This window comes from Strix aluco, chromosome W (genome assembly GCF_031877795.1).
Source record: "Strix aluco isolate bStrAlu1 chromosome W, bStrAlu1.hap1, whole genome shotgun sequence".
NCBI lineage: Eukaryota > Metazoa > Chordata > Aves > Strigiformes > Strigidae > Strix > Strix aluco.
The window spans coordinates 33308707-33335977 of record NC_133970.1 but is presented as its reverse complement, the minus strand read 5'-3'; the positions used below and the strand labels follow the sequence as shown (position 1 = coordinate 33335977).

At 42.2% G+C, this 27271-nt stretch overlaps 1 protein-coding gene across 3 annotated transcripts in view; it reads right to left on the bottom strand.

Annotated features, from left to right (window-relative positions):
- The window catches only part of LOC141917734 (spindlin-Z-like), a 134833-nt gene that overhangs the window by 43841 nt on the left and 63721 nt on the right, over positions 1-27271 (bottom strand). For all 3 annotated transcript variants that reach the window (XM_074811149.1, XM_074811151.1, XM_074811150.1), the window contains exon 2: positions 16972-17197. In XM_074811149.1, the coding sequence (XP_074667250.1) occupies positions 16972-17023 (52 nt within the window). In that variant the 5' untranslated portion in view covers positions 17024-17197. The remainder of the gene's footprint in view (positions 1-16971; positions 17198-27271) is intronic.

Here is a 27271-nt window from a genome sequence, read left to right as displayed (position 1 = left end):
TTATTCTTATGCAGCATCTACAGATTCTTGGAGATTGCCTATGATAAATGCACAAACTGCAGGTTGGCTATATAGCACTACACACAAAAACCGATTGCAATCACACACACTTAATTCCTGGGCAATCACTCGGCATAGCCGAGGGCCCAAATCTTACCAAAAGGTGTCCCTTCTGGGGGGGGCAAGGAGCACAAGCCTGTCGCTCTGTCCCTCCGATTTGGTATCAGATTATCGTCCCTCCGAGTCAGATACAAACTCAGGGTAGTATTTATCTAAGTGTGTATGTGTGAGTGGGTGGGACTGTGGTCAAGCCATTGTTTCTTGAGTAACGACACAGCACATTCCTTGGTGCAAGGTGTGAGCTGTTTTTGTGGGAAAAGAGGAAGAATGAGAGATAAGGTCTGCAGAGTTCTGCAAAACAGTCCTTGAGAGAAGGGGAAGAGCAGGAGATAAATCTGCATAGTCACGTCAAATGTTCCTTGAGAAAAGTGGAAGAACGAGACCACACGGCCTCCACCTCACTTCACATTCCTCCTTGGTGCCACGGCAACACAAATCCTTGGATCTCCATCCCGTCCTGTGTTTGTTCTGGGCACCATGTGTTAAGGAAATGTGTGTTTTGCAGGTTTTTTGCTGTTTTGCTTTTCCTACATTTCCAACAGGTGGTACTAGAGGTTCCAGGATAATTTGTGTAAACAAAGTTGCTGCTTTGCTTGTTATGTTTGGCATTCTCTGCTGAAGGAGATGATTAGCAAAATATATGTTAAACATTGATATTTTAAAATATTTTTATTTGCTCTCAAATGTCTTAAGTCATTAAGACATAGTTATACCTACTACATCATACATTTACAAATAAACTTCTTTGTAAAGAAACTGTACAAGCTGTTTGGAATTCCAAATGGAGAAAGAAAAGTCCTCTGGGCAGCTGATTTGTTGCTGTAGTAAGATAAGGTTTATGTTTATCTTATGTTGTGAGAGTTTATTTCTTCCTTTAATCTTGGGGGGAAAAAAATTAATACATGGCACTAAAGATATCCTAAAGCATCAGAACTTTAGTATTCCAATTCATCTTTAAATTCCTGTAGGGAAAAGAAAAACAGAACAGCATTTATTTCTATTGTGAATTTGTTCTAATGAGCTTTACCACTTGAAGGAATAGTGCTTGCAGCCATTCAAAGACTGCTTGACATGCAAACATTTTATCTTTGCATGAGTCAGACAGTATTTCACAAATAAGAGGTGAAAGTAATGGAGGTCCTTTACGGTTAGTAAATATTCCTTCCTGTTGGCAGTGGTGGTTCGCATGATTTTACCACCAATATATGGTGCTTGCATGGTGTGCATCTAATTACTTGTCCAATTACTAATGTTGGAACATAGAGTGGAGCATTGGGCTATGATTAATGGCATGAAATGGGATGGAGTACCACTGGACACAAGTATAGACTGGGAGAGGAGCGGCTGGGGAGCCACCCTGCAGAAAGGGATCAGAGGGTGCTGGTTGACAGCAGGCTCAATATGAGTCAGCAGTGTGCCCTGGCAGCCAAGAGGGCAAACTGCATCCTGGGGTGCATTCAACACAGTATAAGCAATTGGTCAAAAGAGCTGATTATCCTGCTGTATTTAGTGTTGGTGCAGCCTCACCTTGAGTATTGCGTGCAGTTCTGGGCCCCATGATTTCAGAAGGATGTTAAGGTACTCGAATGTGTCCAGAGGAGGGCAACAAAGCTGGTGAAAGGGCTGGAAAGCATGGCCTATGAGGTGCAGCTAAGGACTCTGGGTTTGTCTAGATTGGAGAGAAGGAGGAGAGGGAGGTGCTGATCTCTTCTCCCTGGTATCCAGTGACAGTGTTTCCCAAAACCAGGGTTCTTTACCCAGTGTGCAAGGACCCAATTAACACACAGAGTCAAGATATTTGCATTTATTACAGTTCTGAGCAGAAAAGGGTGGTAGGCATCCAAAGTGGCCAGCACACTGAGTTATAAACACACACCATATTTATTTGATTCTGAACACACAAACACATGCCTCTATACATAACTATTGGTTAGTACTTTATCCCAATATCATCTATTAGCTAGTTTTTTTCCTCTCTTTCATTTAAAGTCACAGTACCTACCTATTAATGTATGCATGCTCAAAGGGTGAGGGGCTTCATGAAGAGGTGGGTAACTTAAGCTATAGAGGTGTGGTTTTCATATTATAATGAGCTACGTTCACCTAAAGGACACAAAAATAGGTACTTTCTACAGCATGGTTTCAGATCACCATTCTGTTGGTCATAAATCTTAGCAATACAATAGTTCTACCCTAGAACTAAGCAACCATAAATTTGTTTTGTAACCAGCATCACTATTGCTATAAACAAAATTTAAGATTCTGAGCTGCAGATTGTATGAGAAACATTGCCTTTTTGTCTTTTGCTAAATTTTTGCTCTTTTATCCTTTTACAACAACAGGACGCGTGGGAATGGTTCAAAGCTGTGCCAGGGGAGGTTTACACTGGACATTAGGAAGCATTTCTTTACCGAGAGGGTGGTCAAACACTGGAACAGCCTTCCTAGAGAGGTGGTCTATGCCCCAAGCTTGTCAATGTTTGAGACATTTGGACAATGCCCTTCATAACATGCTTTAACTTTTGGTCAGCCCTGAAGGGATCAGGCAGTTGGACTAGATGATTGTTTTAGGTTCCTTCCAACTGAAAAAATAGTCTATATTTCCTTTTTGTCCTATCTCTGGACTTCAGTCTACGCACCTATTAGGGAAATAGTCTTTCACATGCTTCTGTTATACAGATAGGATATGTACAACTTATTGATGCAATTTTGAGGGTATTGTTTTCGAGTATAGTCTTCAGGTGTAAAACCAGTTTCCTGAGGTATAAAAGCTACATTTGCTTGATATTTTTAATATCTGTAATTATCTTGGCTAGTATTTAAAAGCATTACTTTATTTTAGATGCTTTTTATAATGAATAGGAGGAAAAGCAGTTTGAGACAGCTCTGGTATGCTACTGCCATTTTACCTGGACATCATCTTAGTGTGGTGCAAAATTATTAATATTTAAGATTTGAGAGGTCTTGCTAAGAAGTTTATCCTAACAAAAGGAAAATTCCTTTCGTCTAAAAGCTAGCAGTCTGTGATTGTTTTCAACCCCCAATTCTGAGCTAATACTGGATGTGCCACACTCCTAGAGGCTCCACCAAGAGCCATCTCTCCATAGCGTCAATTGTGGCAATTAACAAGATACTTAAGGGGTCCATCCCTCCCAGGCATGGGTACTTGGTTTTATTAACATAAATGATTGTCTGGAGTCCATTCTTCCCAAGAATGCACACCTGGCTTTGTTAACATTAGAATGATTTTCCTCACCTCTTTCCTTTCTTTGAAACAGTATATAAGTGAGGTCTCTGCAACCACTTGTCAGAGAACATGGGATCAGAGGGGGAAATGCTGCCCAAACGTTCTCTCACTATGATCATAGTTAATACAGCTTCTGTTTGAGCTGTCTTAAATTGTACTTGCGTTATTATGCACTTGGAGTCCCGATATTCTTGGACATTAGTTTTCCTGTGACTGAAAGGGGATCAGGCTAGGAGATTTGGTGTATTGTATGTTTAACTACTCCACTAATGCATGTGTAAATCAAGCTTTGTTACATGTGCTTGAACTGTATAAGCACTTTGTTTCTGATGCTTTATTATTAGACTTGTCTTGATTTCAAAATCCTCACTAATGACTGTAAAGCTTATTGGTGTACTGCTTTAGTAGTAATGAAAATGCTTTTCAGAGTTAGAAATAAAGTAGTACTGTTGACATCTTAAACACTCTCCCACACACACACCCCCCCTTGCCTTTGAAGATTAGATACAATTCCAAATATCTGGATGCTGTTGAACTTGGACCATACAAGTAGTTTGTAGAGTTCTTGTGTTTTTTTCATTTACATTGGAAAAGCTATATTGTTGAGGTAATTTGCTTGAATAAAGATAGATTCAGGCAGGCAGATTCATTGGGTAATTTTGGTTTTGGCCTTACTCTGTAAGGACAAAACTAAAAGATGTTAAATATAAGGATTCTATGTTGTTCCCTCTCTATTTCACAGAATTTCACAGAATCATCTAGGTTGGAAAGGACCTTGAAGATCATCCAGTCCAACCGTTAACCTAGCACTGACAGTTCTCAACTACACCATATCCCCAAGCGCCATGTCAACCCGCCTCTTGAACACCTCCAGGGATGGGGACTCCGCCACCTCCCTGGGCAGCCCATTCCAACGCCTAACAACCCCTTCTGTAAAGAAATACTTCCTAATATCTAGTCTAAACCTTCCCTGGTGCAACTTGAGGCCATTCCCTCTTGTCCTATCGCTTGTTACTTGGTTAAAGAGACTCATCCCCAGCTCTCTGCAACCTCCTTGCAGGTAGTTGTAGAGGGCGATGAGGTCTCCCCTCAGCCTCCTCTTCTCCAGACTAAACAACCCCAGTTCCCTCAGCCACTCCTCGTACATGTGCTCCAGACCCTTCACCAGCTTCGTTGCCCTTCTCTGGACACGCTCAAGTGCTTCAATGTCCTTTTTGTAGTGAGGGGCCCAAAACTGAACACAGTCATCGAGGTGTGGCCTCACCAGTGCCGAGTACAGGGGCAAGATCCCTTCCCTGTCCCTGCTGGCCATGCTATTGCTGATACAAGCCAGGATGCCATTGGCCTTCTTGGCCACCTGGGCACACTGCTGGCTCATGTTCAGCCGGCTGTCAACCAACACCCCCAGGTCCCTCTCTGACTGGCAGCTCTCCAGCCACTCCTCCCCAAGCCTGTAGCGCTGCTGGGGGTTGTTGTGGCCCAAGTGCAGCACCCGGCATTTGGCCTTATTGAAACTCCTCCAGTTGGCCTTAGCCCATCGCTCCAGCCTGTCCAGGTCTCTCTGCAGAGCCTCCCTACCCTCGAGCAGATCAACACTCCCACCCAACTTGATGTCATCTGCAAACTTACTGAGGGTGCACTCGATCCCCTCGTCTAGATCATCAATAAAGATGTTAAACAGGAGTGGCCCCAAAACCGAGCCCTGGGGGACACCACTCGTGACCGGCCGCCAACTGGATTTAACTCAGTTCACCACAACTCTTTGGGCCCGGCCATCCAGCCAGTTTTTTACCCAGCAAAGCGAGCGATCATCCAAGCCTCGAGCAGCCAGTTTTGCCAGGAGAATGCTGTGGGAAACGGTGTCAAAGGCCTTGCTAAAGTCAAGGTAAACTACATCCACAGCCTTTCCCTCATCCAATAAGCAGGTCACCCTGTCGTAGAAGGAGATCAGGTTTGTCAAGCAGGACGTGCCTTTCATAAACCCATGCTGACTGGGCCTGATCATCTGGTTGTCCCGCATGTGTTGTGTGATGGTACTCAGGATGAGCTGCTCCATCAGCTTCCTGGGCACCGATGTCAAGCTGTCAGGCCTGTAATTTCCTGGATCATCCTTCCGACCCTTCTTATAGATGGGCGTCACATTGGCCCATTTCCAATCTGTCGGGACCTCCCCGGTCAGCCAGGACTGCTGGTAAATGCTGGAAAGCGGCTTGGCGAGCACCCCAGCCAGCTCCTTCAGCACCCTCGGGTGTATCCCATCCGGTCCCATAGACTTGTGTGTGTCTATGTGATGCAGTAGGTCACTGACTGTCTCCTCCTGGATTGCGGGGGGGTCGTTCTCCCAGTCTCTGTCCTCTGGCTGAGGAGGCTGGATTCCCTCAGTACAACTCGTCTTGGTATTAAAGACTGAGGCAAAGAAGGCATTAAGGACTTCAGCCTTCTCCTCATCACTTGTTACCATGTTTCCTCCTGCGTCTAGCAGGGCATGGAGGCTCTCCCTGGTCTTTCTTTTGCTGTTGAAGTACTTATAGAAACATTTCTTGTTATCTTTGACTGCTGAAGCCACAGTAATTTCCAGCTGGGCTTTAGACCTCCCGATTTCCGCCCTGCATAGCCTCACAGCCTCTTTGTAATCACTGTGAGTGGCTAGCCCCTTCTTCCAAAGGCCGTAAACTCTCCTTTTCTCCCTGAGTTGCAGCCAAAGCTCCCTGTTTAGCCAGGGTGGTCTTCTCTGTCACCGGCTTCTCTTACAGCACCTGGGGACCGCCTGCTCCTGTGCCATTAACACTTCCTTCTTAAAGAGTGCCCAGCCTTCCTGGACCCCTATACCCTTCAGGATCGTCTCCCAAGGAATCCTGTCAAGCAGGTGCCTAAACAAGTCAAAGTCAGCCCTTTGGAAGTCCAGGATGTCAGTTCTGCTTCCCCCTCTCCTGGCCTCTCTAAGAATAGAGAACTCTATTAGTTCATGATCACTGTGCCCTAGTCAGCCTCCAACCACCACATCATCCACCAGTCCTTCTCTGTTCACAAAGAGGAGATCCAGAAGGGGACCTTCTCTGGTCGGTTCTCTCACCAGTTTTGTCAGGAAGTTATCTCCACACATTCCAGGAATCTCCGGGACTGGTCTCGCTCTGCTGTGTTGTATTTCCAGCAGATGTCTGGGAAGTTGAAGTCTCCCACAAGAACAAGGGCAAGCGATCGTGAGATTTCTCCTAAATGCCTGTAGAATATTTCATCCACCTCTCTGTCCTGGGTGGGTGGCCTATAGTAGACTCCCACTACGACATCTGCCCTGTTGGCCTTCCCCCTGATTCTAACGCAGAGACACTCCACCCTGTCTTCACTACAGTTGTGCTCAAAGGAATCATAACAGTCCCTAACATACAGCGCCACCCCACCGCCTCTCCTTCCTTGCCTGTCCCTCCTAAAGAGCTTGTAGCCATCAACAGGTGCACTCCAGTCATGGGAGACATCCCACCGTGTTTCTGTAATAGCCACAACATCATAATTTTCCTGTTTCACCATGGCTTCAAGCTCCTCCTGTTTGTTACCCATGCTCTGTCCATTGGTATACATGCACTTCAGATGGGCTGATGTTTTGTCCCCTTCCCCCTTCAAATCTAGTTTAAAGCTCTGTCAATGAGCCCAGCTATCTCCTGCCCCAAGATCCTCTTCCCCCTCTGGGACTGGTGCATTCCATCTAATGCCAAAAGGTCTGGTGCCCTGTATGCCAACCCATGATTGAAAAATCCAAAGCCCTGACTGTAACACCAGTCTTGGAGCCACAAGTTCATCTGTTGAGTTCTCCGGTATTCTTCTTCATCCATCCCCCCAACTGAAGGGATGGAGGAGAACACAATTTGTGCCCCTGACCCCTTAATCAGTTTCCCCAAGGACCTGAAATCTCTCTTCATTGCTTTAGAAATTCTCCTGGTAATATCATCTCTACCTACCTGAAAATCCAAGAGAGGGTAGGAGTCCATAGGTCTCACTAGAGTGGAGAGTTTTGCCATGAGGTCCTTTACCCGAGCCCCAGGGAGGCAGCAGACTTCCCTATGAAGCGGGTCCGGTCTGCATATGGGCCTTCGACACCCCTCAGAATGGAGTCACCCACTACAATGACCTTTCTGGGATTCTTAGAACTGGTTTTAATACCTGGTCTCCAGCGACCCGGCCTTGGTGAACCTTCATCTTCCTCCTTGTTTGTCTCATTTTCTTCATCCTTCTCTGGTTCATTCAAAAGTTCCAGGGCACCTATGGTGGTGTAATTCTTCCCCTCCCTGCCCCTCCTTGTTGGGCTGCTTGGTGCTAGGTGTGATTCCACTCACCTCCCCTGAGCTATACACCAACCTCTGGAGATAAGGACTGATAACGTTAAGCAGCTCATCGTCTCCTAAGGGCCTGGCACACCTGTGCCTGGGATGCGGTCAAATGGAAACAATAACAGAGCTGCACATCCATCAAGTTCTTGTGCAACTGCTGGAAGACACCAGAATACTTCGTTGTTCGAGCTGGGCATGAGCAAAAGGTATCTGACAAAAGTAAATTATCTTGGACCCTATAAATGGCGACCACCAGGGACACCCTTTGAGCTCTCCTGGATCACAGCGGGCCTGTGACCAGCATCTCCCCTGAGCTGGGACGCCTCTCAGGTATCAAAACCCTTAAGGTGTCGTCTGCTGCCAGAACTGACGGAAGGTCAGAGCAAAGTCAACCCGCTCGAGTCTCAATTATCACCCGTTGAGGAACGCCGAGGCATTGTGAGTATTTACTCTAAACTCAAGAGGAGGCAAATTTTACTTTGAGCTAGCTTCTCTTTCACCCGCTCTTTCTCTGCTTACTGGTGTGTGTGGGTACATACTTCATTCTACTGGATCCAAATGCTTTTGTCTATATGTGTTTGTACATTTTGTGATTGTCTATGTGCATGTACATATGTATAAATTAAGATACCATGAAGTAAGTTAGTGTGAAAATTGTCATCCTAGAATCTGTAAATAAGTCGCTATTTTATAACATCTTCTAAATTATTTTGTAAATGATCAATTGCTGTTATTTATTAATATATCTAAAATTCCTGTTAAATCATTACCGTGTTAATACTTTCATCCGTGACAGCCCCATATCTATTGTGAAGGGACAACATGGAAGGTGAGGGAGATTGGGAGGGTATTTTCCTGCCTCCCTGAGTAGGGCACAGCATAAGTTTCCAACCAACCCATGGCTGCTTCCACCATTGTAAGCACATAGTGTTTGCCATGATACAGAGAAATGATTACTGGTTTTGAGACTTATTTACTTATTTACTTACTTATAGCAACTTACAGTATTTTTGAATATTGCTAAGAATCCTGCTTGCCCAGACTGTTCTGTGGAATTTTACCAAGGACTGCTGTGTCCATCAAAACAAAGCAGTTTACTGTGAAAATCTACCAAGAACTGCAGTGTTCAGCAAAATATCATGTTTTTGTCCTTGGGGAACAGGTGTGCTCTGACTAGTTGGGTCTTGGTAATGAGTAAAGATAACCATATATGGACAGTAGAAGTTCCATTGGTTCTCTTAGATAAGATAGGATGAGTAAACCGGCTGAAAAACACTCTTGTTATTCAAGAAATTGGCCAAGAGAATCTGCGCATGCTCCGAGGAAAAGTACAAGGTGAGAAAGACTGTGAGCCTTCCTCCCAATGATCCCCAAAGACGCCCCCCAGGAGGCAATGCGCAGGTGCAAAGAGAACATAAACTGCTGACACCAGCCTCTAGAACTAACCCAGCCTCACTCATGCATATGTATGTTTGTGTTATGTAATCCAATGGATATGTATATCCACACTCTATCAGTTTTTGGTAAAATGTGCTGTGGGTGTGCAAGCTTTGTGGAGAAATCCCCTTGCACCCCGGCCAGAGTAAACATACCTGCTTTATAACTCTATTCGAGTTCTAGAGTCTGTTTTCCACAAGTCAGCCATGCCGAGTTTGTGGGAGCGTGATATAATCAATCTGCCAGGCCTCCCCATATTTATATTTTAACCATTGTCCTCCATACCAAATGGGCTTTAACCATTTGGCTTGCTTGATCGTAGCACATGTCTCACATTCACGGATAACCTGTGCAATAGCATCCATGGCTAAGTCCACCCCTTAATCACGAGCCCATCTATATGTTGCATCTCTTCCCTGATGGCCTGAGGAGTCATGGGCCCAGCGAGCCATAAATTGTTCACCCTTATGTTGCCAGTCCAGATCTACTTGAACCACCTTAATCTTGGCAGCCTGATCCGCCTGTTGGTTGTTCTGATGTTCTTCAGTGGCCCGGCTCTTGGGTACATGAGCGTCTACGTGACGTACTTTCACAACCAGATTCTCTACCCGAGCAGCAATATCTTGCCATAATTAAGCAGCCCAGATGGGTTTGCCTCTGTGCTGCCAGTTGCTCTGTTTCCACTGTTGTAACCACCCCCACAGCACATTTGCCACCATCCATGAGTCAGTATAGAGGTAGAGCACTGGCCACTTCTCTCGCTCAGCGATATTCAAGGCCAGCTGGATGGCTTTCACCTCTGCGAACTGACTTGATTCACCTTCTCCTTCAGCAGCTTCAGTAACCCATCGTGTGGGGCTCCACACAGCTGCCTTCCACCTTGGATGTTTCCCTCCAATGCGACAAAACCTGTTGGTAAACAGGGCATCTTGCTTCTCATTTTCCGTTAGTTTATTATATGTAGGGGCCTCTTCAGCATGTGCTACCTCTTCCTCTGGTGACATTCCAAAATCTTTGCCTTCTGGCCAATTTGTAATCACTTCCAGTATTCCCGTACAGCTGGAGCTCCCTATTCGACCCCATTGTGTGATTAATGCAACCCATTTACTCCACGTGGCATCGGCTGCATGGTGTGTAGAGGGGACCCTCCCTTTGAACATCCAGCCCAGCACTGGCAGTCGGGGAGGCAGGAGGAGCTGTGCTTCAGTCCCAATCACCTCTGAAGCAGCTCGGACCCTTTTATATGCTGCCAATATCTCCTTTTCGGTTGGAGTATAATGGTCATTGGATCCTCTATATCCCCGACTCCAAAACCCCAGGGGTCGACCCCGAGTCTCCCCTGGTGCTCTCTGCCAGAGACTCCAGGTAGGGCCATTCTTCCCAGCTGCAGTGTAGAGCACATTTTTAACATCTTGTCCTGTGCAACCTGGCCCAAGAGCTACTGCATAAATAATGCATTTCCTGTTGAATTTGTTCAAAAGCTTGTCGTTGCGCTGGACCCCATATAAAATCATTCTTTTTCCAAGTCACTTGATAGAGAGGGCTTACAATCTGACTGTAATTTGGAATGTGCAGTCTCCAGAAACCCACAACACCCAAGAAAGCTTGTGTTTCCTTTCTGTTAGTTGGTGGGGACGTAGCTGTTATTTTATTAATCACCTCCATTGGAATTTGACGACGTCCATCTTGCCATTTTACTCCTAAAAATTGGATCTCTTCTGCAGGTCCCTTGACCTTACCGTGCTTTATGGCAATCCCGGCTCTCAGAAGGATTTGAATTATTTTCTCCCCTTTCTCAAAAACTTCTTCTGCTGTATTACCCCATACAATGTACTGTAAGTGTTCCGGTGCTTCACCCTGTTCCAGTGCAGCATGGATCAGTCCACGGCAAATGGTAGGGCTGTGTTTCCACCCCTGGGGCAGCCGATTCCAGGTGTACTGGACACCCCTCCAGGTAAAAGCAAACTGCGGCCTGCATTCTGCTGCCAGAGGGATGGAGAAAAATACATTGGCAATATCAATCGTGGCGTACCACTTGGCCACCTTCGACTCTAGTTCATACTGAAGTTCCAATATGTCTGGCACGGCAGCACTCAGCGGTAGCGTGACTTCATTCAGGCCATGATAGTCCACTGTCAATCTCCACTCTCCATTAGACTTTCGCACTGACCATATGGGGCTGTTAAAGGGGGAGTGCGTCTTGCTGATGACTCCTTGGCTCTCTAGCTGACGAATCAGTTTATGGATAGGGATTACAGAGTCTCGATTGGTGCAATATTGCCATTGGTGCACTGTTGTAGTGGCAATTGGCACCCGTTGTTCTTCAACCCTCAGCAATCCCACAACAGAAGGATCCTCTAATAGACCAGGCAACACAGACAGCTGTTTGATTTCCTCTGTTTCCAAGGCAGCTATACCAAAAGCCCACCGATACCCTTTTGGGTCCTTAAAATACCCTCTCCTGAGATAGTCTATGCCAAGAATACATGGAGCGTCTGGGCCAGTCACAATGGGGTGTTTTTCCCACTCTTTTCCACTTAGGCTCACCTCGGCCTCCAATACAGTCAAGTGTTGAGACCCCCCTGTCACTCCTGAAATACAAATGGGTTCTGCCCCTTTAAAAGTTGATGGCATTAGGGTGCATTGAGCACCAGTGTCCACTAGAGCCTTATACTGCTGGGGGTCAGATGTGCCAGGCCATCGAATCCACATGGTCCAATAAACTCGATTGTCCCTGTGCTCTGCCTGGCTGGAGGCAGGGCCCCTCTAATGTTGGTCATAATACTCGCTAATGACAAATGGGTTAGTGTGGTGTGCACGGGTTTCAGCCTCATCTTGATCACTCACTTCTTGTGAATACAAATCAGACGTTCTTCTCATAGGACTGTGAGCAAAGTCGACCTTTCTGCTCTGTTTGGGCACTTGGTTACTGGAAACCGGAGCAGCATTTCTCCTAAAAGAACCCCGTTTTCTACTTGTTCCTCCTTCCAACTCACATACCCTCTCTTCTAGGAGGTAGGTAGGTTTTCCATCCCATTTCTTCCTGTCTTCTTCATAGTCACACAGGCAATGCCACAGCTTCCCCTGTTGGTGTATACCGGTTCTCTTGAGTAGAGAAATGACTGCTCCTAATAGGTGAGATCCTAGTCCGTGCGGGTGGGGAGTAGGACATGTCCTCTTTAAATTGCTGGAATTCTTGAGATAATTTCTCCACAGACACAACGAGGGAGGAAGAGAGACTTTCTTCATATTGTCATAGTCGGCGAGCCAGTTCATCCACTGTTGGTCCCTCTTCGTCTCTCCAGTTCATTACTGCTAATGCATTGGCATATGATGAGGGTGTGCTCCGTACAAACTTCCTCCACATGGGCTGGGTGCATTGGACTTCATCTGGATCTGTGGGTAACCGCGCATCATCTGGGTCATAGTAAACTGTCTCCTGCACGGCTAGCTCCCTCAAGTATTGGATCCCTCTCTCCATAGTGGTCCACTTACTTGGACAACATACAAAATCTTCCTTGAAGGGATACCTCTCCCTCACACTTGACAGAAGTCGCCTCCAGAGACCGAGATTCTGTGTCTTTTTTCCAATAGCTTTGTCAATGCCCCCTTCCCTAGACAGGGATCCCAGCTGCCTGCCCTCCCTACCCTCCAATTCCATGCTACTGGCCCTGCTATCCCAGCATCGGAGCAGCCAGGTAACGAGTTGCTCACCTGGATGGCGGCTGAAATCTTTTTGCATGTCTCACAACTCACTCAGGGATAAGGATTGGGTGACTATCACTGGCTCTGCCTCCTCCTCCTGTTCTTGTGATGGGCCTGGTTCATCATCACCCTGTACGCTGCGAGGGGATTTTCTTGTGTATTTCTTCTTATGTATGGGAGCAACTGACACCATCATGGGTTGGTTCTCTGGTTCAGCTGCAGCGCCTGTCCTCGGGGTTGTAGCTGCTGCAGTTTCTGTTACTTTGTTACCAGATCCAGAGCCCTTCTCTTCCTCTTGAGGGTGCTAAACAGTGTTTAATAGCACTCGGTAGGTGTGGGCTAGGCCCCAGCATGTTGCAGTGAGCTGTGCCTCTCTGGAATTACCCGGGTGACAACATACTTTTTCCAAATATTTTACTAGTTCTTCAGGATTCTGCACCTGTTCGGGAGTGAAGTTCCAATACACCAGAGGTGCCCACTGTTGTAGGTACTTGCCCATGCTCCTCCACACCCCCAGCCACTCATAATTCTCCAACCTTGGGGTAGATTTCCAGGTGATACTCTTAAATAGTTGCTTAACCCTGAACAAAACCTGAACCACATGCAGGAACACACTGGCTCCTAGCAGTGAGATGACCATGTTAATGTCAACATTCCAAGGGTATCTGAAATTCCTGAATATCTCAAACACAATTGTAAATAGCCCCAGGGCCAATGACAGCACCCTGTCATAGATAAGCATCACATAGTACAGCAAAAACAAGATCTTAACCCAACTCTCATGGGCGGTGAGCAAAAGCATGGGAAATACATATTGCAAATGAGGTGATAAAATCTTAATGAGCCAAGCAATCAACATTATTACCCGTTCTGTCATCATCTCAAACCTCAGGCCCCACCTTGGGCGCCAAAAACTGTTGTGGTTTGAACTCAGCCAGTAGCCTATCGCCACGTGGCCAGTTGTTTACTTCCCCACCCCCACCCCACTCCCAGTGAAATAGGGGAGAGACAAAATAAGAAATTCATAGGTTGAATAAAAAAAATTTAGTAATACTAACAAAACCAACAGTAACAATAGGAAGTCCAAACTGTGGAAAATGCAGCAGTGGCTCACCGAGCAGTGACCAGTACAGAGCGCATCCCCAGCAGCGATCCTGACCGTACCAGAAAAATCCTGGCACGCCGACCCGGAAACCAAAGTGGGGCGTGAGAGAGCACGTATCCACCTATATAGTGAGCATGACATCACATGATATGGAATGCTCCAATGATCGATCTGGGCCCAGCCCTCTAGCTGTGCTCCCTCTCAGCCCAAGGAAAGTTAACTCTATCCTGGCCTAAACCAGGACACATTGCAAAGTCTTTCTTTCAGCCTTCAATATCTTCATTTTATAAACTCTGATGAAATCAATTATTGCTTTTGCTGTTCTTTTCAAATAATTTGATCACTATCTATGAAACTACAATAATAAGCAAGTGTTCTCTCTTTCCTGCTCAGTAGTTGGATATTTAAAAAAAACCCCAATACACACACACAAAAACATTATAGAATTAGTTATGCACTCTCCTAATAATGGCTACCTGGTACACTCTTTGTTAATATACATCTATAATTAGGAAACATATAGCAGATAATTCTATCACCACATAAGTTCTTTTTTTAAAAAAAGCAATAAAGGCCAACTACCCACAGTGCATGAAATATGATCAGCAGAAGCAGCAACAACAGCAAGGTCAGAATATATATATATTTTTTCAAGAATATATATCCAGATGTTGGAAGCTGGCAACACCCAAGCCTAGACAATAACTATGTCAAGAGTTGAGACTGACCAAATGTATACAGCTTGGAGATGTCTATCAAAAATACAGTGATACTACATTAAACAGACATGAGGATAAATTAAGGACTACTCAGTTAAGATTAAACACACTTCATACAGAAAAAAGTAAAGACCTAAATATTAACTGTTGTGTAGGGATATTAAAAAGCAAAAATGGCATCTAAAGAAATCCAAGTGTCAATTAGCATGATTTTTGCATGGTGCAAAATGAAGGTGCCAATTATAGTATAAAATATAATAAAATAACAATGGAAAGTGTGACCATCTAAAATAAGTCTTTTTTTTTTCACTAAGAGGACAAATAGTGATATTTTCTACTCAACACGTAAAATTACCTATTTTCATTCACAGAAATCACTCTCTACATAAAGTTCACACTGTGATACCTCAAATCTGCTGTAATGTTATTGTTCATTGTATGTCACAATTAGATTGTTAGACAAAATTCTTCTAAAAGTTACCTTTAAAAACCTAATGTCTAAATTTGTTTGAACTCTCACAGTAAACAGCTAATGCTTAGAAGTCAACCATACTGATATTAAGTACCAGGTCAAAGCCTACTTTCTTTTCTTTCCTATTACAAATAAAATTCTCCTTCCACAAATACTCTGGTGATGTCAAGGATGACTCATATCAGTTGGCTGAATGAAAAGTCATTGAAGCCAATGTCTAAATCTCTGCACTGGGTTTCTTTAAAACTATCTATTAAAAATACTTTCAGGAACTATCTTTGAAATCACTAGACATTTCAAATGAGTGACAGCAAACTAACATTAATGCAAGCTAGTCAGAAGTAAAAATGTTTTTGAAAGTCTGGTTTTGAAACCAAAAGGTTTCATAAAAATCTTCCAGTATCAGTTGATTCACTTCTGAATGAATTGGGTAAGTATTTAAAAGCACCATAATGGACTATAACTTGGGTATTTTAAAAATTAATTGAGCTTTCCCAATTTTATATGAAACTGATTTGTTTTCATGAGATTTTTTTTGAAAGCACCAATCAATGATGGTCAGGGTTAGATGACGTGCTGCACCATTTATCTACAAAGTTTTTCACTGTGCAGGTCACTAGTGAGTTCTGCAATACAAAATAGGAAGGGCATAATTTCTCCCCACCAAAGAACATGAAGTAATTCCAGAAGAGAGAAAACAGCTACAGAGGAAGTAACATTACTCAGATAAGTTCAGCTAAAAAGCAAATAATTAAACAGAGGAATGAACAAACAGCATTCACTTTCAACATTTTCATCTGCAAAATGCTGGACTGTAGAATTCTTAACTTGTAACTGATAATTTCTAGTCCCTTTCCTGCACACTAGTCCAAACAGAACACACAGCTAAAACAGTCTGGCTTAGTTTATACAAGACCAAATACCAGCATACAGAACAATTCTTGACTGGTAACTTGATTTTTTGTTGTGTCATTGCTGATAATCCTTACTACAGAGCCCACAAGGTTTACTGAGATTCATTAGTCTGTCTAGCTGCAAAACTTTGAATTAGCCTAAACAGTCATAAAAGGCTAAGTGGTTATTCATATTTTGAGTTTCCTCAAATAAAGAATTCTTTAAAATACTTTGACCAATTATTTCAGTTTACGAAACACACAATGTAGCAATAATCTCTGTGTACATTTAGAAAAACCCCTCTGAAGTGTTTTTGAGAGATGCTCTTTCACAATTACTATCTGATCAACTTCTATAAAATCATTAAAAATTTTACAGCAAGTTATAAATATATGGTGAATATATTACTGCTTATTTTCCAGCACTTCTGAGATGAGCAAAAGAGAAATTTTCCCCTTAAAGTGTTAGGTTATGTTATGGAATATCCCCTTTGATCAGTTGGGGTAAGGTGTCCTGGCTGTGCCCCCTCTCAACTTCTTGTGCACCCCCAGCCTACTTGCTGCAGGGGGGCAGCATGAGAAAGAGAAAAGGCCCTGACACTGTGTAAGCACTGTTCAGCAATAACTAAAACATCAATGTGTTATCAACACTTTTTCAACACAAATCCAAAACAGCATGCTACTATGAATAAATTTAACTCTATCCCAGCCAAAACCAGTACAACTTCTTATACATAAGTCTGTACAGCTTAATTTAGGTATATCCTTTCAATTCCAGAGTTTCTATAATGAAAGCAATAATTCTTAAAAAAAACCCAACACTCCTCCAACCACAAACAAACAGTAACAGCTTCATAAAGCCATGAGTACATAAGAAAATCTATAAAATAAGGACACTTTTTTACCCACTAAAAAACAACAAACAAAACCCCCAAATTCAGTAACACCTCACCTGCATCAGCTCTGGTCCGCTGACCTGGCGATTTTCCAAATGGGGTCTTCATTCATCTGTGTTTAAGTGAGCAGCAAAGCTGCTAGACTAGGGTGAAAATCCAGTTCTTCCCAACTCGCAAAATATCTTCTTACTCTTGTAATACAACAGCTACTTATTAATCCACCATCCAATCACCAATTTGTTCTTCCTCAAATATAGAAGCAGCACTTTCAATTATACCACTCTGAAAAACAAACCAGAAAGTATAGTCTGATTTGAGACCTGGTTAAAATAAACATTTAAGTGAAACAAAATATTTTTTCTTTCATGCTCAGTGAGAAGTCTCTTCATATTATGTTATTTTGGATGCATTCAGTAAACAGAGAGCTGGTAGGCAAGACAACAATCAAATATTAAGGCTCGTATTTTTCCTCATATTCTCAACTTCTGTATCAGATCAAAGTCATCCACAGACAGATACACATGGAAAAAATTCATTAAAAACCCCAACTTTTACTACTTTGAAAATCCTGCCTCAAAGTAGAAGAAACTGCACTACCTTCACCAGAGGTAAAGCACAAACCAACTACTTCCACATTTGTTAGGAAACAAACCAAAATGCTTCACACCCACATATCAGAATTCCTTCTCTACAGATACGTTAAAAAAACTGTAGAAAAAATCTTAACACTTAAAAGGTAAAAACCCCACAGATTCTATTGCAACACTCAAACTACCAATTTAAGTCATTAGTTTATAGATCTTCAAAAGTCATTGATGATTCACAACACCTAAATTCAGATTCCTGAAACATTTAGTAATCACATTCCTCTATATGAGGGAGATATGGGAGGATAATGCTTTAAAGTCTTTTCCAAGATTTAAATTACAGACACTTGTTATCACCTATAGCTTTGAAGAACTACAGATCAACTATTTCAGACTAATGTTTTTGGACAGCAAACATTTCTCCTAATTAACCCATTCATCTCAATACTGCTCATGGCTAAAACAACAGGTTAGGTCAGCTCATCCTTCTAGCCTGGTTTCCTTAAGAAATGTGATTGCTGTAATCGTGTTCTCTGTAATCTGTCAATCATCAATGGGCCTTCTCCCTTTCATTTTTTTTCTTTCCAACAGCAGCTTTGGAACCTGCTGTTAATTTTGACAAAAGGGTAAAAAACAGAGGAATGCCCCCAACTAGTGACCCAGCTGTGAAAAAAGGTGTACCTTATGTTTGTGCCTTACTGAACAACTGAATATACAAGGATATGCCTTGAGTAAAAGTGCTATGCTGAAACTTGTATTTACATTTACTAACACTTTGCCAATTCTTCCATGAATCACATCCACTAACTCCTAGGAATATTAGATCAAGGCAGAGGAATATTCCCAGGAATAAAGAGCAATAGAGACACAAACAAAATTAAATATTAGTTTCTGGTGTTTCTAGTTTAAGCAAGTATTTGGCAATTTGTAGTTTTTGGAAAAATCCATGCTACATTTGGAAGAACTAACTTTTTAGACATTCAGTCAGGAAGCAATAACAATTTGTGAAATTAAAATTAAATATCCATTTAAAGGAACTTATCAGTTTTTCCATAGTTCATCTCTTCATACTCATTATATACACAGTAATGCTGAACAGTACCAGAGGAACAATATTCAAGGTTTAAAACACTTTTGAAGAAACAATAGGAAGCAATTAGCTTGCCTAACTATTTTACTAGAATGCTTTCTAAAACTCTAAACTTTGAGTCTTAGAGAGTTCTTCGACCGGCTTTTTCGGTATCAAGAACGCGAGAACATTTTTTATACCAGACATCAAAAATATTTCACTATAGTTTAAAATACACTTCCATATTCAGTCCCACAAGGACTGTGTACACATGCAAGAGAAATTAACTTTTTTTCCTCCAGATGAGAGGAGATTACATTTAGAGAGAATCAACTGTAATCCAGCATTATACTTTTATACTAAACAAACAACAAAAAAAACCCCAACCACACACACATGAAAAACATCAGCACTTAATTAAAATACCCTTCTCTAGTAAGCTGTTGACTTGTCATCCAGGAAGTTGAAAATATTTCATAACATCTGTATGTAAAATATGTGGGGCTTTTTTCCGATTTCCATTCCATAGCTGCCAGAGTCCAATGCTCTCTGACCAGGCTCTTTTATATATTCCATGCATGTTGGGCATGATGTTTAATACCAAATTTACTTATTTGGAGACAGTTGATGTTACACAGGATTTCTGATTTAGCAGAGTGATCCAGCAATATACTAAAATCACAATACAAGCGTAAGTTACACTTAGCAAAATATAGCAATTGCAATACACAGTTCAATCACAATACCAATGTGATTGCCATTACTGCTCTCTATGATATGCTCAATATTACGATGCTGGGCATCCCCAATCATAGGGAAGGAATACATGGTTTGAAGCCAGCTCAAGTCTGTTGCTCTCTTCAAAATTCTTTTGTTAGTTGTCTAGTTTTTATACTCTACGTTGGACTGAACTGAATACTCCCCCCATGATGCTCTTGCTAACCCAGGGAGATATTCACACTCTTTTAATGAACTCAGAAAGAAACATTTACACCACCAGTTGATCCACTCAACTGGGATAGCTGTTTATCTAAAAGTCAGTTTTCTTTGCATCAGCTGTGGTCAGTCACACCCCGTATTATTCTCTGAGCTTCATGGGCACATCACCCTTGCCCATCTCCACTGAGCCTTCTTCCACTGTAGGGGTTTATTGGTCACAGTGGCAAACTAAAAATGTAAAATACTGTATAGGCATTTTAGTTTTGCTTTTTGTTAAGTAGCTATATTCACAAAGAAAAATGAAACAACACACAAGTTTTGGCTTTCTACCAGTTAGTAAGCATTTTATTGGAATGATCTGTCCCCAGTCACTACTATGCCAACAAAGACATACCTTTTAGAAGGAAAAAGGCTTCCTAATCCTTTGAAAGTCACAATGCATTTGCTAACACTTAAAGCACTGTTTCACTGTGCTCTCTGAACCTAAGGACAGAAGACTATTGCAGTGAAAAGCTAATTCAGCAATTCAAACATTTTCTAGAAACTAAGCCAAGTAACTTCCACAAATTCAACACTTAAGATTTTCACAGAAAGGAAATGAAACTTAAATTTTCCTAAAATTAGTATTCTGAATTCTTTATGTGTCAGTTTCACACTGACAGTTCTAAAGGCAATTAATTAAGAAGGGATAAAATGAGATTTTCTGAAGATCAACTGATATACTTTGAGAACATCTTGAACTTTAAAGCATATGTAACAATTTTTGAAATCTTGTTTGCCTTATTAAAATAAACCAGAAAAAATATACAACTTATATATTGGTTTTTTGCAATAAAGTTTTGTAATAAAAGGTTTTGAATTCTGTGGGTTGATTTTTTTCTTGATAATTTTCCATATTAAGGATTTGGAATATTTACATTATAGCATTAAATATGCTGTTGTCATTCATAATATTTATAAGTCTAAGAATGCCATGTTTTACACAAAAGAAATTTGTAACGTGCTTCTGACATACTAAGTAACAATAAGCCATACTGTTAAGGAAGAAAGGAAATTCCTTGTTAGAAGGATGTACATAAGATGACTTATGAAACAACCAACTTTTGAGAGTAATTCTGTTGACAGCACTAGAGTTCAGTATTTGAGCAATTTAAAATGAGAAACTGCTAAGTCACTTCAAAATATTTCAGTATGACTTCTGAAAGTCAGCCTTTTTAATAAGAGTTCAGCGAACCAATTCTAAAACCACTACTCTGTTTTTTCATATAGCAAATAAAACACAGGTAGCTTTTTTTGATCCAAACTGACACATCCAGAACACACTATAATACCCTTTACAGACTACCAGTATCTTTTAGAAAAGCATCACAGCCTACCAGTTAGGAACTGATTGTACCCACACCTGACTGCACAGGTCACCAACAGCTCAGTTGCAGGTTTCATTTAAAGAACATTCTTCTGATTAGCCATCACCAGTCCAAGTGTTTTGCTTACAAAAAAAAATATACTCAGTGTGTTTTCTTTCTAAAGTCAGAACACACTTATGAAAAACAATGTGCAAGTTAGATAAATACTTTTATGATACTGTTCTAATTATTTTGGAGTGTTTCACACAAGAAAGGTTAAATAATAATAAAACAGCAAGGCCTAGAAATTGTCAGTCATCATACTAGTTTTAATGATAATAGTACAATCATGCTATCAGGGTAAGGAGGAAGACACACTATCAAGACAAGAAAATAGAGCTATATATTATTTTTTTTTCAGCATAAAGGCAAAAGAAGGGAAAACCCAGCATGTACACTCAGAGCACAGATTATGCAGTTTTCCTCATGAACCAGTTTAATCTCCTCTGTAAACCCTTAACTGTAAACCACATGAAACTATTCTGTGAACAAAGTAATTCTGAAAGGAAATAGGTTAGTTGAAGAGATTTCTTGGTATGTAATATTTTGATTTCCATAACTCAATTCAGAATTGCTGATATACAGTTCAGCTGAAGTAATATAATAGTTTTGGCACTAACAAGTTGGATGAGGCAGGTCTGTTATTTAGATTACCTAATTCTTATCATATGAATAGAATGGGTGACCCTATGAAAGTCTTCTGTACACCCCCCTCCCCCCAAGACAATCAATGTTAAAATATCTCCTAAATAACAGTGAGGAATATAAAAATATACACCTGCTTTTAGTTTGTGTTGGACATTTTCACTTTCCTGAGGTATGAAAATTCAGCCACTCAAATTCCAAATCTGCATGAAAGTATCCTACAGACTCATCTGGCATATCAATTACTAAGAACTTTTTTCCCTAACACTAGGATTTAGTAGGTAACATCTGACATCTGGGAAAAGAGATTATAGTAAACTAGCTCTGTGAACACAAAAATTATTTACAACTGACAACCACAAAGAGCAATACATTTCAGTGATGGATTTATTAGCTGACAGACCCCAAATCAAGCACTACTTTCCCTCCCCTCTGATATCCTCTACAGCTTTTCCTCTATCCATAGATTGTTATTTGCCTAGAAGTGTATCGAAACAAGCAGTACTGGTATACAAACTGTGTGTGGATGTGTGCATATATATTTATATATAAAAATAAAATTGTAAATTACATTTACTCTAAGATTCTATATTGATGCAACTGTAAATTATTAAACAGAAGGTTGAAATAATCTGAAATTTGTACAAACCTGCCCTTGTTGACAGGGTGTCTATACAAGTGACTCTTGTTGACAATGGGACTATAAATGCTGTACCTTTACTGTTAAAAAGGAAAAAAAAGTGCTACCTAAATTTCATCTGGTTTTCTTTCCCTTTTTAATATAAAAATATCTAGAAAAACAATGCACTGTATACAGATGTTTTCAGTAAAAACCACCACAATAAAATACATTTTACCACCACCACAGTTAAAACATCTTAAAAAGTGAAGACAGAAGAAAACCAGACCACATTATATTCAGATAAATACAGGCTTTTATCTTCAGCACATGCAAACACTCAATGAATTCTAGGTATCAGATTATAATATTTTATAACGATCCTGGAACTGAATGAAAAGGTTTTTAATCTTTTTATAAACTTTTATCTTTCAACTTTGTTTCAACAACATCGAATGCAAGAGAAAGTACGTTGCAGTTTTATTTTTAATAACAATTTTAGCATAAGCAAATGGATAAATTAGATGAGAATTTTACCATATGTAGAGCAAAAAAAGGTTTTCTGAGAAGGTCTGGAGACAAGAACTCCCTATTATAGAATAAAACTATGGAAGTTGATATAATTTAGGAGTTCTAAAAAAATAAAAAAACATGTTGGAAGAACAATTATTAACAGTAATATCTGATTGAGCAATTACCCCACCATTTCCCCCCCTTAGATAATATTCCAAATGTTTCAGAACTAGGTAGGTAGCTTTACAAAAGATATTAAAACTTTCAGAAGCCTTCTATCTGAGTCAATACTTTGAACAAGTTTTGTCTAAACCACCTTTCAGCACATGTCCTTAGCTTAGCTCCACTGAAGTTAGATATAGTATTTCAGGTGAAACATAGAATCATAGAATAGTTTGGGTTGGAAGGGACGTTAAAGATCATCTAGTTCCAACCCCCCTGCCATGGGCAGGGACACCTTCCACTAGATCAGGTTGCTCAAAGCCCCGTCCAACCTGGCCTTGAACACTGCCAGGGAGGGGGCAGCCACAGCTTCTCTGGACTACCTGTTCCAGTGTCTCACCACCCTCACAGTGAAGAATATCTTCCTTATGTCCAATCTAAACCAACCCTCTTTCAGTTTAAAACCGTTATCCCTCGTCCTATCCCTACACTCCCTGATAAAGAGTCCCTCCCCATCTCTCCTGTAGGCCCCCTTGAAGTACTGGAAGGCTGCTATAAGGTCTCCCCGGAGCCTTCTCTTCTCCAGGCTGAACAACCCCAACTCTCTCAGCCTATCCTCATGCAGGGGAGGTGCTCCAGCCCCCTGATCATCTTCGTGGCCCTCCCATGAGGAACTGAAGGAGTTAATGCCTCAAACATTCATCAACACAGAAAGCCTCAAGGACAAATTGTGGCCTTTGTGGTTAGTCTAAGGAATGAATTATCTGCCGAGGGAAACACAGAGTGTATCGAAGGGTGCACAGCTCTGCTTCCTTTGAGAGATGAATTGTAACTCCCTGAAACAGGGCCTGAGAGGAACAGGCCTGCGAGAAAAAATAGCCTGACAGAGATAAGGGATGGGGGGGAGTGGAGGCCCTCCGAGCTAAGGAATGTCTCAAACACTCGCAAGTAGCAAAACTATAGTCACAGGGTGGATAGTGTAGAGTTTGGAGCTGATAAGACTGCCTGGATAGCGCAGGATGCAGCTGGAAGAGGGAGCCCTGTGAAAGCAGGATGGTTCTGCTCTGGTGCATCTTGTGAAGCCATCTGTCCGGTGAATGACCTTTGCTTCATTATCCATGAAATGCATATTAAAGGTGACACCCCTGCATAGGCTAATGAAGATTAACAAGATCATGATAATTACATCATCCCATGAAACACCTTACTCCTCCCCATACATGGGATACGTAGGTAGGTGGGTTGACCTAGGGGACAGACTCAAGGAAAGTGGGTATAAATTGAGGGGGGTTGAAGAGTGAAATATAGAAACTAAAAAGAAGATGTGAAGAAGTGAAGAAGATGGATGCATCCCTGACGAACTCAGATGGGACCAACGTAGGAACCCACACTGGTGATCTTTATTTCTCTATTCTCTCTATCTACCTCCTTTTCTTTTTCCCCTTTTCCCTCACTACCATTAATTAATGCAAGGCATACTATATTGCTTGCCACAACTCATTATATACTTAGCCAATTATCGTATATCCAACTAGTACATTGTGGGAAATTAATAAATGTCTGGACTTTGAGACTTGTCTCACCACTGTCCACTCCGCTGGGGATTTACGAATCTGTCACTTGTCTCCCTCATCTGAGCGGGACGTGACACTCCCTTGCAGCTGTATTGCCAAATTCCCTAGATAAGCTTCGAAGTAGGGAGATGTAGACTGAGTAAAACCATATGTTTGGGTTAATGCCTCCACTTTAATTTATGACTATACCCTTGAAGAAGAAGAGCTAAAAGATTGATAAGAGAGAAAAACACCTGGCACCAGATGGAGCCACAGGCTGGATAATTGCCCAAGAAGCAAAAACTGGGAAAAAGGTAAAGGTGGTAGGGGGAGATCATGACCACCGACTCAACTGGACGAAAGGGTTAATGCACCCCATTCCCTTCAACGTATGCACAGAACCCAAGCTCCACCTTTTACTCCTCTCTCATACAAATGAGTTCATGGAATACAGGCCTCTCTTTCTCTAGTATGCAAATGAGCGGATAAGATGAACTTAAAAGGTGACGAGAAACTTTGCTGGGTGTGCACCCACCACCCAAGATTACCGGACCTGAGACAACGCTGGAACCTGGGGTGGTGATCCGTATCCTTTGACTCTCTTTCTCTCCCTTCCTTTTCTTTTACTTCCTTTCTTTTCTTTCTTATAGATTTATAAGAAACCATATTGCTTATTATCCTTTTCCAAGTTTAAGTTGTTTCTACTGCAAGTAAAACATTTTAACTGGTCATTTGGCGTCATTTCATCTTAATTTAACCTGAGGGGATCACAAAACCTTTACAACTCCCTGGGCTCCCAGTCTGGGTCGTAACACCTCGTCTGGACGCGCTCCAACAGGTCCATGTCCTTCTTATGTTGGGGGCCCCAGAGCTGAACACAGTACTCCAGGTGGGGTCTCACAAGAGCAGAGTAGAGGGGGAGAATCACCTCCCTCGACCTGCTGGCCACACTTCTCTTGATGCAGCCCAGGATACAGTTGGCTTTCTGGGCTGCAAGCACACGTTCCTGGCTCACAGTCAGTTTTCCATCCATAATACCCCCAGGTCCTTCTCTGCAAGGCTGCTCTCAATCCACTCATCCCCCAGTCTGTATTTGTGCTTTGGATTGCCTCAACTCATGTACAGGACCTTGTACTTGGCCTTGTTGAACTTCATGAGGTTTGCACGGGCCCATCTCTCAAGCCTGTCATGGTCCCTCTGAATGGCACCCCTTCCCTCCAACATGTCAACCGCACCACACAGCTTGGTGTTGTCAGCAAACTTGCTGAGCGTGCACTCAATCCCACTGTCCATGTTGCCAACAAAGATGTTAAACAGCACTAGTCCCAATACCAATCCCTGAGGAATGCCACTCATCACTGTTCTCCACTTGGACATCGAGCTGTTGACTGCAACTCTTTGAGTGCGACCATCCAGCCAATTCCTTAACCACCAAGTGGTCCATCTGACAAATCCATGTCTCTCCAGTTTAGAGACAAGGATGTCATGCGGGATAGTGTCAAAAGCTTTGCACAAGTCCAGGTAGATGATGTCAGTTGCTCCTCCCTTATCCACCAGCGCTGTAACCCCATGTGATGGTTTAGCCCCTGCCGGGGTCTGAGACCATGCGGCCACTACCCCTCCCCCACAAAGGGAGTGAAATACAAAGCCCCAAGACTGAGATAAGGAAAGGTTTAATACAACAGTGCAATAGCAACACAACAAACCACAACAATAACAATAACAGTAATAGTGATAGCAATGAACAGAGCAAAATAGCTACCAAATACAGCAGTGAGAAGCACGATGTACAAAACCACGAGTGCACCGCGCTCCGCGCCAGGAAAATGTGACCTGCCAGGATGGGACATCCGCATGGTATCTGAATAACCGGCTAGAGCTCCCCCCCACTGCTGGGGAAACTTAACCCTATCCTGGTTAAACCAGGACACCCCATCATAGAAGGCCACCAAATTCGTCAGGCATGACTTGCCCTTAGTGAAGCCATGTTGGCTGTCATCAATCACCTCCTTATTTTCCATGTGCCCTAGCATAGTTTTCAGGAGGATCCACTCCACGATCTTGCCAGGCAGAAGTGAGACTGACCGGCCTGTAGTTCCCTGGGTCCTCTTTATTTTTCCCTTTTTAAAAATGGGGGTTATGTTTCCCCTTTTTCAGTCAGTGGGAACTTCACCAAACTGCCGTGACTTCTCAAATATGATGGATAGTGGCTGAGCCACTTCATCTGCCAGGTCCCTCAGGACCCACGGATGCACCTCATCAGGTCCCATGGACTTGTGCACCTTCAGGTTCCTTAGATGGTCTTGAACCTGATCTTCTCCTACAGTGGGCTGTTCTTCATTCTCACAGTCCCCGCCTTTGCCTTCTGTGTCTTGGGCGGTGTGGCTGGAGCACTTGCTGGTGAAGACTAAGGCAAAAAAGTCATTGAGTACCTCAGCCTTCTCCATGTCCCAGTTAACCAGGTCTCCTATATCCTTCCGGAGAGGGCCCACATTTTCCCTAGTCTTCCTTTTATCACCAATGTACCTATACATGAGGTTCATGATCTTGAAGCATTAGTGTAGTTTTATGAGAACACGGTAACCCTCAAAGACTGCATTTAAAGTTAATTTAAAAAAAAAAAAGGACAAAGACAGAAATCCTGAAAGTACCATTTCTGGTGTTTCTTGTGATACTTGTTCTTTCCCTTAAATTAGCAAGATATAGTTGTTGCTAAGACAAGCAGTATAGTTTGTTCTCTATTTCCACTGGATTTTCCTCATGACGTACATTGTTAAAGCACTCAGTCTCTCTCACTTCATTCAATTTAGCATTTAAGCAGTCATATTTTTGCAGTAGATATCTTTTGAAATAATCACAGATG